Genomic DNA, 14,641 nt, shown 5'->3' on the forward strand with positions numbered 1-14,641 from the left:
AACACGCATAATGCTTGGAAAAATATTGAGGAAATGAACCAGCCAAAGCGGGACGTTTTTAATACACCGCATGCTGCCACGTCGCACTGGAAGGAAAAAGAATGAAGCACTGTGCCTACTTTGGAAATGCGGATTATTCTGCGGCGCTCATGAATCACCGCATAATTTTATAAAATACGATGTGATAAACCATGCCCATTTATCCACGCGAGCACCTCAGAGAGCATCAAACCAGCTTTGGCGGCCGCCGGCCGCTGTGGTACAGAAAGAAACTACTGACGTCACCGGCAGAGAGGCGCATTTGGGAGGCCAGACCTCCTTTCCATTAGGCGGCCGTTGTTCTGCTAATGGGTGTATTGCATTGCTGCAGCCATATTGCTACAGACAGGACCGCCCAAATTCAACCCTGCTGCCCATCGTGTCACAAGTTTTAGTTTGTGTTAAAAAAACTATGCAAGGCTGCAATGACAGCGGCTCGCAAGTGTCCACCCCAGTAATTGTAGAGCTTCATTGCATGCACAATGAATGACAGCACCGTTCTGAGGAGCTTGAGGAACACACTCGCGAAATGAAGAAGAAAACTAGACGTTGTACAAAGCCATGTGCGGGGTCATGCTAGTTATTATTCCCAGCCTGTGCACTAAAACTTCCACAGCATTCAAAACGAAGGGGCGAAAGGACGCTGATGCACATCTTGGATTCCTTGCCATATACTTTAGTAAAAGCTTTGAGGATTAAAATAAAGAGCGACAAAACATAAAAACAGCAACAATGCCAATGACTGTGTTTCTGCGAGTAATATTTGCTGAGGTAACCTGCCCGATGTGCCATGTCGTGCTGATCTGCAGGTTTGGCAGGCTCAGGCAATTTGTTCCAAGTCTCAAACGCTGTGTGCACTCATCACTAGCCCCATGCCTTGTCGCCAGCGAGCAGGGTCGCCAGCTATGAAGGGGGGCACAAATTGCGCAGGTGGAGTTCCAGGTGACCGTGGAGCTGCCGGCCTGTCCCGAGGAAGGAGGGAGCACGTCCTTCCGCATCTCCCCCGTGGGTGTGAGCGAGTACGTGCAGGTGCAAGTGGCACCGCTGTGCGAGTGCGCCTGCCAGGCAAGCCTGGTGAGTGGACGGCACCTGCGCGGGAGTTCTCACTGGAGCTGCAGAGCAAACACAGAGGCATCGCCCGTCTGCCTTGCATCCCGTGCTGCAGACTGCTTTGGAGCGAGATTTACTGGGCGATTCGGAGCTAGGGCAAGCTTGAAGGAACCTGAATCCATAGGCTCTGTAGTAATTACAGTAGGCTCTGGTTACGACAAACTTGGTTGTGATGAATTTCATGGTTAAGACAAACAACACTTTTGCTCTCTTGTGACTTGCGAAATGCAAAAAATGTCTGCAAAATTTATGGTAACAGAAACAAATTTTCACGGTCCTTTTGAGTTTGTCGTAACAAGAATGTATTGCATATTTATGGCTGTGGAAGGTCACTCAATTTCATTGTCTAATCACCAGGAGGTGCAGTTAGTGAAAATTTTGAGCTTGATGTGAATTCGGTGCCTGGTCAGTGAAAAGTTACAGCAGCGTTGGCCTGTTTTGGTTTCTTGGGGGCTTCCAAAAAATGGTGGAACATGCAAGTCAAAGGTAGAATGCGCCTCAACTTTTGCGGAACCTTCAGTTGCCCTTGCAACCCAGACACGCTTATGCATAGTGCATACCGTGCTCAGCATATTTTATTTTTCGTAGAGTGCTTCCACTTCCCTTACAAAAAATTAGGGCAACAGCTAATGACACCACCAAGAAACAAGCCATACCATAATGTACAGTGCAGTAAAATATGGTACTTGCTTTTTTACAAATAAAGTACAAAGTGGGACGGTAGGTTGGGGAGGTGACGGTAAAGGGGTGCATGCACTCTTTTTCTTTCTGTTTTATTTCTTTGGTGCAGTGCATGTTTGAAGGGGCATTTTTATGACCATCTTTCGGCTCACAGGGCTGCTGCCTTTTCTCATAACGGGACATATTGTAGGTTGTATTCACTCGCAAAGCACGCATGCAGGCAGCCATGCATGTGCGCCACCACGCTGTTGCCCAAGCCTCTGTGTTGCGAAGGCGACACCGCACTGGTTACTTTGGGCTCCACGAGGTGGCCGTACTTGTCTGTGCTGGTGCCCGAAAGAGAACAGCACATGACAACAGCGAGCTGTTTGATGTCCCAAAGCATGCCCGACTGAACGCGAAGTAATACCTCGATGCCGAATTCTGTTGCGTGCAGTACCTTACGATCTACTTATCACCAGACACGGTTAAAATCGTCGCACGACTGGGTAGAGCGGTAAAAACTTTGGTGCCTACGTATGCGTGAAACTGTGTCGTGATGGACAAAGTCTTGTGCTTATGCAAGTGCGAGCCGATTGCCACTCAGAGTCGGTGACCTCTTAAAGGACAACAGAAATATTGCTGCCGAAAATTTCGCTGTGTGGAAGAAAAACTTTTAAGTGATTTGTTCAAAGGTCGCTTGCAATTTGCCAGTGCTTGTGTCGGCTGGGCAGTGCGGGCACGGCTCGGGAAGCAGCCTCGCATGCACTAACTGCTACGCTAAGATCGTATGGAAACCGGCGGGGGTGTGAAACATTTCTTCAAAGCCATTATATGGTTTTTGTACTCGACCATGCAGTAGAGGGCACTTGTGGTTACATCTGTGGTCGCAGGCAACTGTGGAAACGGCCTCTTGCGCACCGTGTTGTTTTCGTTTGCAGCTGCGATTTCATTCTCCGGGAATGTGGAGTGCTCAAAGGGCTAGTAGAGTGCCACCGCATAGTGTGAGTGTGATTAATATTTTATATCTGTTGACGCCACTGCCAGCAACCGGGTTGAAACGCGGCAGACGATGCACGCTGGTGTTTTTCTTTCTGCGAGATGCGGGTGCTAAGCACATGCACAGGCAGAGTAAGCACAGTCATGGCAGTCTTCAGTGTTGCCATTGAAGAAATCTACCGCTAAACTTTTATGTGAATACCACTTAGTATAAGTCGTTATGAGGCATGTAACAGTCAGCACAGGTCCAGACTGCAAAAAAAAGGAATCCAACCAAGCATTATATATAGGATGAGTCAGCTTGAATTTGGTAAGGACTTGAAATACGATAAACAGTACCCCATTACCTTTGTTGTTATAAAAAAGGATGTTCAATTATGTACTTCTAATGGTCACTTGGGGATTCTTGGGGCATAAAAAGTGAGCTTATGTGCCTGCAGTGGACCATAGGAAAAAAAAAGACTGTTGCGGGTCTTGTATGGATAGGAATGGAGATACAGGGATTGTGGAACAAGTTGTGTGGAGATATTTCATCTCAAATGGAAATGGAGGAGAGGAGGGGGAAGAACAGGTGATGCACTTGGCTCGCGATGGGTGGGTAGGTGCTGGAAGATGCTGAAAAATAAGAAAGCTAGATTGCCTTGGGAAAGAACAGAATGCGCTGACCTAACATAGTATTCGTTGGTTCGAAGTCACTGGGAGACGCTCTTGTTAACTCTTTCGCTACCACAGAAAATTGACCAATTTTTAGGGGTCCAAGAAAACATTTTTTTTTGCTAAAAAATTGGTTAGGCATTAATGGCAGGAGCACAAAATGCAGAATATTTAACGGCCTTTCCAATAACACCAGGTTTTTAAAGGTTTTCATATATCATAGTTGTGAAAAAAAATATCAAAATCAAAATTTTTGTCAAGTTGTCGAAAAAAATGATAAAAAAGTTGTGTATATCAAACCACCGGTAGTAGAAAAAAATTAGAATATACATTTTGTATGGAAACATTTTAGAAACACACCCTAAAAAAAATGTCGACTTGCGCGGAACAGTTTTTCACATATAAAAAAAAAAAATGTTAGCACGCACGGTGGTCGTGTCATGCGGTGACGCCCAACCTCTAATTCAAAATGTGCAATTTCGGGTGGTTCCCTGGAATAATTCTGGCGGTTTGTCATTATCAGAGGCACCAATTAGCCCCCACATCACGTAAAAACATCTTGTCAATGGCTGACTTTGCATTTACAGCGAGCACAATATTTGGGACAAGCACGCGATGCGGAAAAAAAACATGCATGAAGTTGAAAACAGAACGCCGTGGCTGATGCTTGTTGTCGTTCACGGTCAGTTATCTCTCCAAACATAAAGCTGAGCTTTATTATCATCTTCTTACTCGCAATTGTAGCCTTGCTCGCAAAAATGAGGTACGATGCGCTAGAATCGTGCCCTGCGATCTTTGACCGAGTAGCAGTTGTGCGCTGAAAAAGATCAGCACAACGAGCCTCCTCTATTGCAGCGCCACCTAACATTTTTCAAATGAAACAGTACAAAAACTTATCGGAGTCTCCGTCCGAATAGACAGTTCAACTAAGCAGCAACATTAGACACCCGGATATACCCTCGCATGGAAACAAAACTGGAAGGCGAACAGCTGGCAGTGTAAGACTGGTTTGAAGGGCTGTCCTCGGCAGAACAGATATCTGGCGACTGGGTGTGACCTTTTGACTTGCATCTGAAGTTCTTATCGCAGAAATCGGGTTAGGGTGAGGGGAAATCAGGAGCGCTGTGCTTTGTTCGAGGATCAGTCGCGGACGCGTCAGGCGCCATGGCAGGTAGCCTTGAAGTTGGGTAACTGCGTAGTAGCGCTAAATATGAATTTCGCGATGCAGAAACGAAACCGAAACTGTTGTAAACTGTTTGCGAATGGTCCTGGGGTAAGTAGAACTACCACAGTACTTCGAACAACTTGCGCAAAGGCAATAAAACTGCCTAAAATCATAAAGTAGCTTTGCAACCAGGCACTGCTTGACATTTTTAGCCGATTTCTGGGATTATTACTGTCAGAGCGCGAACCTGACAATTGAAAATCGTTTGCTAGTTCCCCATTCACGCCCTGATAGCAAAAAACAAGCGCCGGTGCAGAGTAATTACGAGTTGCACGCATTCTTCGTTGGTAGCCGTGACGCGCGATGACCACGCCCCTTTTCCACACCCAGGTGATTCAAAAGCGTGTCAAAAATCACGTTTCCATTGCAAAAATGAAAACAAAACTGATTTTGAAAGGCCATTTTCTGATCTAACTCCGAACAGTTTTACTTGTTTGAGAAACGCCAGGAACACTATGAAAATGCGCTCCCAAAAGTATCGATCAAATTGAACGATTTTGATAGGCGCGGTAGCGAAAGAGTTAATCTTGCATTGAACAGCTGGTGCCTGCTGATAGGGCGAGTCGCCCGTGGACTGAAGGGGAGCCCCCTGTGCCGCCCGCGATTGTCTCGCAGGAGGCGAACAGCAGCCAGTGCCGCGGTCGGGGCAGTGCTGCGTGTGGATCGTGCGACTGCGAGGCCGGCTTCTACGGCAGGCACTGCGAGTGCCTCAGCACCGAACTGGAGCAGCACACTGCACACTGCAAGATGTGCGTACACGTTCTCATTCCCTCACGCATGAACAACACGCAGGCACTGCATCATTAATTCAGATGATGACGAGCACATTTTTCTGCATTCCTGCGAAAGGAGGTGCGAAAAAGCTCCAGGGTGAGCAGTTTTGGTGCAGGTGCAAGTAATTGTAGACTAATGCTGGCAGTAGCTTAATAGTGTCCCTCCACCCCTGGTAGCACAGAGTGTTGCCCGAATGTTTTTGCAACGTTTCTCCTTAGCGTTGCGGAAATGTGGCTAATGTTCGCTTTTTTTAACATTAGTGCAACGTTTCCCAGAAACATTGCGTCAACATGATATCAATATTGCTCCAACATAGGGGCAACGTTGAAAGGGTGTTGTTATAATGTTTGGGTGACGTTATTTCTGACATTCAAAAATGTTGCCCCACTCTTGAAGCAACCTACCAGCCATGTGTGGGACATCTTTGTACAACGTTGCTGTACCAACATTTATGGGTCGTTTTGCATGACGTTGTGGCAACTTTTTACCTACATTTTCACAACATGCATACCACATTTAGGCATATCTGACGCTATGATAAGATTGCTACAGTCTTGCAGCAACTTTCCAGCTGCACTTTTAAAATGCAGTGAACATATAAAGAATGTTGCTTCAATGTTCAAAAGTTGCAATAATATTGCTATAGTTTTGCGGTAACTTTTTAGCTATATTTTTCCAACGTGAGGGTAACATTTGGAGAACTTTGCTTTAATGTTCAAGAAATGTTTCTTACAACATTACAGCAACTCTTTAGATACGTTTTCTGCCATGAAGGCCACTCCACGCATTGTTGATATAACGTTCAAGCAATGTTTCTCTCTCATGTAGTAATAATATTGCAGCAATGTACAGGCAACTTTACAGTTACAATATATCTAATATGCAACAATAACTAGGTGAAAATAATAAAAGGACTTTTATTTAGAGAGACGATCGTTGAATGCGCGATAAGCGAACAGTTTAAACCTCATCTACGCAAATTCCTGAAAGGTATAAAATGGCCTTTTTGGACCTGCATATTCATACATTTAATCCCTGCACTGACCTGACCACACAATTAAGACAGTGCGGCATGGTAATGAACTAAGAAATGGCAGAATTTTAAGGCAAGGAACATGCAGCTAGTGTAAATAATAACATTGAAACACTTTAAGAGGAAAGAACAAGTGTGCTTTATCTTACCTTTAACAATTGAGCCTAATATGTATGCTGTAAAAGCCTTATTGAATTTTGCAAGTATGCTGTTTTAACTGATGTCTTCGTTTTTCTCCTCCTGGGCCTGCTTGTTCTTCAGTGTTGACAGGTTGATTTGATGACATTCTTGACGACCATCAACCCAGTAGTATCCTGCGTTGTTACTGTGGCGCTTCTGCGAAATGAACAAAAGATATAGTTAGGATAAGTTGCAAAGTTTTTACAGCATAGACAATAAATATCTCGCCTCTCAAAACACCCGGCCTTTTGGTATATAGCCTGAACTCATCGATTTTACTGTACTAGCAGTTCAAATGAGATCTGACGGCTATTCCTGGAAAACAAACAAAGGGGAAATGGGCTTATTAGTTATTAGATTAGTTATTTATTAAATGAGTTATTAAATTATTAACGAAAATAATAACTAATAAATAGAATGGTAAATATAATGAATCAAAAACTCACCTTCACTTTAGGTGACATTTACTGCCAGATGAGGTTATTCGGGTTTCAATTTTGTGATGCTGATAAATCTTAAGGCGTTTCTGGAAATAAACAAAACAAAAACAGTGTATACAGAAGTGGTGCAGACAACTGAAGTAAAGTGAATTTTAGCGTATGGAGAAAACCTTACCTTTAGTCCTCTTCGCTGTCTGCTTTGTCTTGCTGGTTCAAAATTTGAAGAGCCTGTGCTGACTTTTTGACATGCACGTCACGTGAGTGGATTTATGAAGCATTCCAGGAAAACAAAACCTGGAGACAAGCATCCCTGGAAACCCGCTTTTAACAATTATCGCTTCAGGGCCGTAGCCAGAATTTTTTCTCGGAGGGGATTATGGGTTTTGGGGAGAGGGCTGTTTTGCCAAAAGCAACAGTAAGTATATTGCTTATGCGCTGCCTGGAAAAGATTTCGGGAGAAATTCGAACCCCCAAACTCGCCCTCTGGCTACGGCCCTGATCGGTTATACCGATGGAATTTCCATGGCACTTGGATATTGTTAGTATAAGTGGACTATACTTGCTGGTAATGCTTTCCATAAGGTCGCACCAGCCATTTGCATGTCTAGCATCTTTTCCATGATAGGAGGGGCTGTAGTCAATTGTACTTCCGGTATTCATAGCGTGTGAGGAGCCCACAGTGGTTCATGGCAATGTATGCCACACTTTTGTTCCACTGCCTTACCATCTTGTCTCAACCATTTACTTATCAAGCAATAGTACATGAACACTCAAATGTGTTGAGTCCTGACAATACATATAAGGAGTCTTTTTTTCGAAATGAGCCAAATCCACCTAAAGTGAATTTGAGAAAAAAAGAGGAAGTTTGTTACTGAACTTAAATGAAACGCTGTCAAAGCTAGGTACTATATGCTTTACATGTCGCCCAGGGGAAGTTTATGGCCACGAGTAATTAAAAATTATGCAGTGAATTTGAGCAATATTGGGATGATAAGTTTGAATTTGGCTCGTAATTAATTGAAATGCTGAAGTTTTGTGCTGCTGAGCACGAGGTCGAGGGTTCGATTCCTGGCTGCGGTGGCCGCTTTTCTGGTGGAGGCAAAAAGAAAAAACGTCCATGTGTACGAGATTTTGGCGCATGTTAAAGAACCCTAGGTGGTCAAAATTAATCCGGAGCCCTCCACAATGGCGTGCCTCATCGCCTGCGTTGTGTCGGCGCATAACACCCTACAATCAGAATCACAATGAAACACTCAAGTTGATGTAGCATTTTTATGAAACTTTATTTAAATTGACCTTCAAGAATGGTGTGATTTAGTTTTGGCAGAAAAGGCATTAAACATATTCAGCAGAGCTTCACGAACAGCTCTATATATGGAGGGCAGGTGATCCTCTTGGCAGCATTAGCAGCTCTTTTCAAATTCTTCCGTAGGATAATTTTCTTGGGCACGCCTGAAGACACTCATGAAGTAAGCAAGCTCTTCATTGCGTTGCCATGAATTTCCAAAACGCTTCACAACAAGGCTGCTCATATCTTCTTCACCTTAATGAAGTGGCTCATACCTGCAGACGGGGGGGGGGGGGGGAGGATTTGCCAGGTCTTGTAAACGGCAGCTACTGCGTGTAGTGCTAGAATGGTAAATATAACGAGTAAAAAAATAAATGCAACCAGATCTACTTCGTAGGGATGGGAGAGATGAGATGAAATGATTGTTTCATATCTCTCAGTCTCATTTCGTTCACTTCTTCCGTTCACTTTGTCATCGACATCTGGAGACAGATCTTTCGCTGATCTCCTAATTGCCGTCTAAATTCACAATGAGCCAGCTCCGAAAAAAAATGAAAAACAATCCCCCTCTGAAGACTATTACGAAACAGTCCAAACAGTCAAGCCAAAAGCAAACTCCCATTGGGCAAACGGATTTGGCTCATTTTGATCCGTGCCACAGCAGGATCTGGCGCATTTTCGATACGAACTACGATCTGCGTACATGTATGCAGGGCGTTATTTCACCTGTTTTCTTGCCACCTCTTTTTTAGGGAAAAGTTGCGGAGTTTTTCTTGTCACGGCAGTTTTGTCTGACTGAGTTTCGGTTTGTGGATTTGGCTCATCTAGAAAAAAAAAAAAATTCCCCTCATATCTTGCTCTACTTCTTGTTCCCTAGCTATGCTTTAGAAGCTCTACACACATTAAAGCAAGAATATTCACATTCGAGAATATTTGGTATGATTGACAGTCAGTTCTTACTATATGTATTCAATCTTCAGTCTCAAATTTGACATTCGCCCACCTCTAATTAACCAACACATTGGGGCAGCTTTGGCAGAGATAAACCTCTTCACACTAGGCCAGGCTTCACATGCTCACCACTCAGTTGCATTCACTGCTTGGGCTCAGATTCATGAGCTTTTTCACCCCTGATGCCAGCAGGTGCACCTGAAACGGAAATCTCTCCCCCCCCCCCACCCCTCCCATTTATCTCCGACAGTGACAACTCGAGCAGCGAGATCTGCTCGAACCGAGGGGACTGTGTCTGTGGCGAATGCAAGTGCTACGACCCACTGGTGAGCCTTTGCGTCTCTCTGGTCCCTCTGCAGGGGCAGCACTTCAATAACTCGAAGCAATGCTAGCACAGAAAGAGACACAACGTGCGGCAGTATTCACATTTTGGCGGGAAAACAGTTTTAGCCGAGCAAACTGGATTTCACCTTTGTCTGTCTGAAGGGCTAGTGAAAAGAAAGAAATGCGTCGTCCTGGCTGTTTTGAAAGGAAATTGTGCCTGTTATTGCTCACAAAGACGGACACAAGAAAATTGAAACTTTGACGTCAAGATGGCAATTTCCTTCCGATAGGTGTCACACCAGCTGGCCCAACACCAAGCCTTACTGTCCCGGCTGGTGTTGAGCTTGGGTCCTCCTGGTTGCAGCCGGTGCGTGCGTCATAAGCTGGCTGTTCTCTATGAAGCAAAGCATTAGATGCGCGTACGTTTGTGTAGTGCGTGTTGCTACCGATGCTGCCACCTCGTCTTGTGCGCCATGACAGCTGGGTGCAGGTGTGTGAAACCAACATGGAAGGTGAATTGGTACCACGAGTGGCAGTGTCCAAAGGAGAGATTTGTTGTGCTAAGTGCCATGAGCAATGAGATTGCCAACATAGGCACACGCCTGCAGAGTGGCTAATCAACTCAACCATTTTGGTTGGCCCGTGACTTCGGCAGTAAGTTGTTCACCTTATGTGAAGATGTCGAATATGTAGCATTTTTAACGCAGCTTGGAGAGAAAGACAAAGTTTAGCTGTCCTTTATTTCCCATGTCTCTGTATATTGTGTTTTGTTGAACACCCTCTCCTTAGTTAGTCCATCTCTCTCTGGCATCACGCATGAGCTTTGGCTGTATACCCTGTTCACATCAGGTGCATTTTAAACAGGCACAGGCTATCGTTACAAGGAGAGCTCTGGTACTGAGGCTTTAGGGTTACCCTGCCAAATGATTTGCTGGGCTTTGACGAAACCTTGAAATTTCGTTGTGCGTGGCTGTAGAAAGCGAAGCTTAAGCCGTCTCCACGCCCTCCCCCGACAGGGTGTTCCAGGTGGCCGGGTGTTTGGCCAGTGGTGCCAGTGCGACACCTTCTCGTGCGAGCGGGACGCTGAGAGCCGCGTGTGTGGAGGCGACGAGCGGGGGCACTGCTGCCGGGGCGAGTGCAGCTGCAGGCCCGGCTGGGAGGGGACCGCGTGCCAGTGCCCCAGTGGCCGCGAGGCCTGCACGGCCCCCCAGGATGCGGACAGTGGCCGCGTCTGCTCGGGGCATGGTGACTGCGTCTGTGGCCGCTGCGTCTGCCACGCCGATGCCAGGGGGCGCTTTGCGGGGCCCTTCTGCGAGGACTGTGCGGTGAGTGGGTCATCATTAGAGCCCCAGGACTCTCTGGCCACTCATGGCAAACCTTTTGTGCTGTATTTTGTGTGCTTTTATGTGAGTCCAGTACAAATAAATCTGCCCTTTTTCACGACATGGGTTCAAGTTAGTTGTTCAATGCCTTTAAACACAAAAAAAAATGTATATGAAGGGTGTGATGGACAACAACGCCTGTAGCACCTGTCCTTGTTCCTCGCATCCTACTATCGTTTTTTATTCGCGCCTAAAGGTGTTGCCTATTTTTATTGTGCGTTGCTGGACTTAAATTGTTTGCTTTGATATCTAATTGTCGGTTGCGCATGCTTATTAAGAATGTTGAAGAGTGGAGTGTGGCATGTTAGCTTCAATGCTGTTGTGGCCAGATGCGTGCCAATCCCCAGGTAACATCCGAGGCAGGCCTTCAGAGCATGACAAGGCTAACCCATCTAGCGGACACCTGTCTAGTGTAGCCTCAGTGGTATCAGAAATGGTTTTTTACCAGACCAGGCAGCACTCCAAACCTGGGGATGTGCCTATTAACCATCACTGATAATTCGGGTTTCCCTCTTAAGGATCACAGTGAAACCTGGTTATATCGAACTCGCAAAAAAACACCTATCAGTTCTATATAGGAAATAATTCAATGTAAACAAGCTAAGGGATTGGACGTCATAAAAGCGCATAGCATTTACAAAAACACTTTATTGATGAAACTGCCTTACTTTTGCATGAAATAGTCCTGTATTTTCTATTTGAACAACCCCTCTGCCCGAGACTGTACGCTCTTCCCACATTGTCCATGAAGTCTATGCTGCTGAGGCTGCAACCTTTCACATTTGCGAAGAAGTGCCGGACTAGTGGGAGTGAGCCAATCACTTTGGAGCTTCTGGGCGTTGCTTTCCTGGTTGCATCCGCTTTCACTTCAATGTAGTCTGCGAAACTCTCCCGTGGTCACTACACCACCATCCACACTCACAAACTCGCTGACTGCTGATCAGGCAACGGCATCCGGAAACTCTGATAGCTCGCTCCACACTTCGACAGCACCAGCGGTGGCTTCGCTGCACTTCTCGTGATTTCCAGTCATCACCGGCATGCACAAGCCGGTGAATTTGATGCAATGTAGGGCGGCTTCTTTAGTGACATCTGCCCAGAACCTACTTTGAGAGGGTAGAATGGAAAGCTGAGCTGCGTTGGATCCAATTCAACTTGTCACGTTGAATAAAGGGAGGATTGAGTGTTGTCAAGAAAGAATAGAGCAGTGGTTCTCAAATGGGGGTCCGCGGACCCAAGGGGGTCCGCGAGGGAATTTCGAGGGTCTGCGAAGCCTTCTCCGACGCCTCCCGGAAGCCTCCCACCCCATTCATTTCGTCTTTTTGCTAAACCTCGCTGGAAATGCGAAAAGGTGGCTTCACTGCATGACTCGTACGTTTAATTTCCCCGCGTAGCCCATGTTTTACCTTTTTTTTTTTTTTTCAAGACATGAAAACGATGTGTAAAAGCCAGACACGCAAAAGGCTTGGTGACTCTTGGCTGCACGAGCGAATTGTTCGGCAATATTACGTGAACAAGAATAAAAGTTAGACATAACAGGCTGGCATTGAATAAGAATGTTGGTGCAAATTGTTTGACATTATGACACAGTCAGCATTAGTTAGTTGGGGGGCACGGGAAAAGCAAGGCCGAGGTTGCAGGGGGGGGGGGGGGGGGGGTAGATGTGATCGGTGTAAGAACCACCCCCGAAATTTTCTAACCGCTGCGTCTCCCCACTTTCAGTCTTTTTCATATGTACACGCCGAATAATGTTAATGTGTAAAAGCGAAAATAAAAATGACAAGGATGAAGAGGGACTGAGACAATGTTTTGGACAGGCTATCTTTCTTTTTAGTGTTTTTTATTTACTGGTAACATAGACCCTTCCCCCCCTCCCCAAATATTTCTGGCTACGCAACTCTCGTGAGGTCCCCCATCACTTTTGCAAGCCCGGAAGGGGTCCTCGGCACGTTCATGGCTGAGAACCACTGGAATAGAGTATAAATGTGAGCGCTTTCATTTACTAAACAGTTTATAGAAAGTGCTTGTGTTGTCTACTTCTTGTTTTATGTCTGTTTGAGCCTTAAATATTCTCACGAGAAGATGATGGAAGAGGGCAACGCAGGGTGGCTCTGTCATCCCAGCCAACGACGATGAAGATCTGTGGGTGTGCGCTGCCCGCGTGGGCTCTGGCTTGGCCGCCATGTAAATAAGCTGTAAATAGATCGTTCATCATTATTCGCCATGGTTCCTGTCACCTGTGCTGCCGCAAGTTACATTTTTGTGAGATGCGGGTCCCTCCCCGTCCTGGCCCCAGCTTCGCGCCTCATTGGCCTTGGCGCAATCGTCGAGAGGGTGTGACCCGCGTCGCAAAAATGTAACATGGCAGCAGCACAGACGACAGGAACCATGGCGAAGAATGACGAACAATCTATTTACAGCTTATTTACATGGTGGCGAAGCCGAAGCCCACAAAGGCAGCGCGCACCCACAGATCTTCGTCGTCATTGGCTGGGATGACAGAGCCACACTGTGTTGCCCTCTTCCATCATCTCCTCGTGACAATATGATTCGAGAAGTTCTCGGGAACCTCGTGCGTCGCAAGGGCTCACCAAGTTTGACTTAATTTACGATAGCCAGCTTTGCGGCAAAAGGCAAAGTCGGCTGCTTCGCGCTAGCTGGAACCACTAAATAAGCCTTTATTTAGTGACACTAGCACTAGCCACCAGAGCGACGCTTTGGAAGAAAGCCCATAAAGCGCGAATGACGCAAATGCAATGGACGGGAAAAAAAAGCACGACAGAGGGGCCAGGATCACTTTTTGTAAGGGGGGTGGGGGGTTGATGGCTCGCCCTACACGGGGTGGCGCAGGGCACAGTCATGATAGGGAGAGCGAAGAAAAAGAGGGGAAAGAGCCATACTGCTTAGCTTTCCCTTGCTGTGGCGACTTTGGTGCATAAGAAAGGAAAAAATTGTGCGACAAATAAGGTGCACAGAGGCTTCAAAATGTCAGCAGCTGCAATGCTTTGGGGAGCACTCACCAAAAGAAGGCGGCAGTGCGCCTTTTCACTTACACAGTGCAAGTAGAGGGAGATTCTGTATTTACTCGCGTAATGAACTCACTTTTTCTTCATAAAATTCAGCATGAATTTGGGGGGAGTGTTCATTATGCAGGGCAAAATTGTAACAGATTTTTAAAAGTTGAAATTTTATACAAAAAAGATGCTAAAGGAAGTGCGGTCAAAGCCTTATGTTGGTAATTACGTAATGAGATGTCACTTTTGTTCCCAACATGCCAGTGGCCCCCTACTCGCCACCGAAGCTGTCCTCCCTGCTGAAGGCTCTTGCCACTTCACAATCCCTGTCGGCCCACAGCGCATCGTCTTCCATGCCGTCAAGGCACTCCAAAACCTCATTTCCCACACCAGGAAACTTTCCTTCTATGGGCCCACGAAACACACGGCGATCCCTGTTCACCTCCCACACCTTGCTTTCTCCAGGGGCGGTATTCTCGAGTTTTGTCCCTTTAGCGTCCCTTTCAAAAGTGTCCCTTTTGGCGAGTCCTGATTGGCTAAAAGCAAACAACCGGAAGTGACGTAACGC

At 46.1% G+C, this 14,641-nt stretch overlaps 1 protein-coding gene across 4 annotated transcripts in view; it reads left to right on the forward strand.

Moving 5' to 3' along the window:
• The window catches only part of LOC144170804 (integrin beta-PS-like), a 75,625-nt gene that overhangs the window by 38,025 nt on the left and 22,959 nt on the right, over positions 1 to 14,641 (forward strand). For all 4 annotated transcript variants that reach the window (XM_077700814.1, XM_077700811.1, XM_077700815.1 and 1 more), the window contains exons 14-17: positions 970 to 1,113; positions 5,303 to 5,436; positions 9,604 to 9,679; positions 10,694 to 11,002. In XM_077700814.1, the coding sequence (XP_077556940.1) occupies positions 970 to 1,113; positions 5,303 to 5,436; positions 9,604 to 9,679; positions 10,694 to 11,002 (663 nt within the window). The remainder of the gene's footprint in view (positions 1 to 969; positions 1,114 to 5,302; positions 5,437 to 9,603; positions 9,680 to 10,693; positions 11,003 to 14,641) is intronic.

This window comes from Haemaphysalis longicornis, unplaced genomic scaffold, assembly GCF_048455015.1.
Source record: "Haemaphysalis longicornis isolate Haplotype H1 unplaced genomic scaffold, Haemaphysalis longicornis Haplotype H1 scaffold_2, whole genome shotgun sequence".
In the NCBI taxonomy this organism is placed as follows: Eukaryota; Metazoa; Arthropoda; class Arachnida; order Ixodida; family Ixodidae; genus Haemaphysalis; species Haemaphysalis longicornis.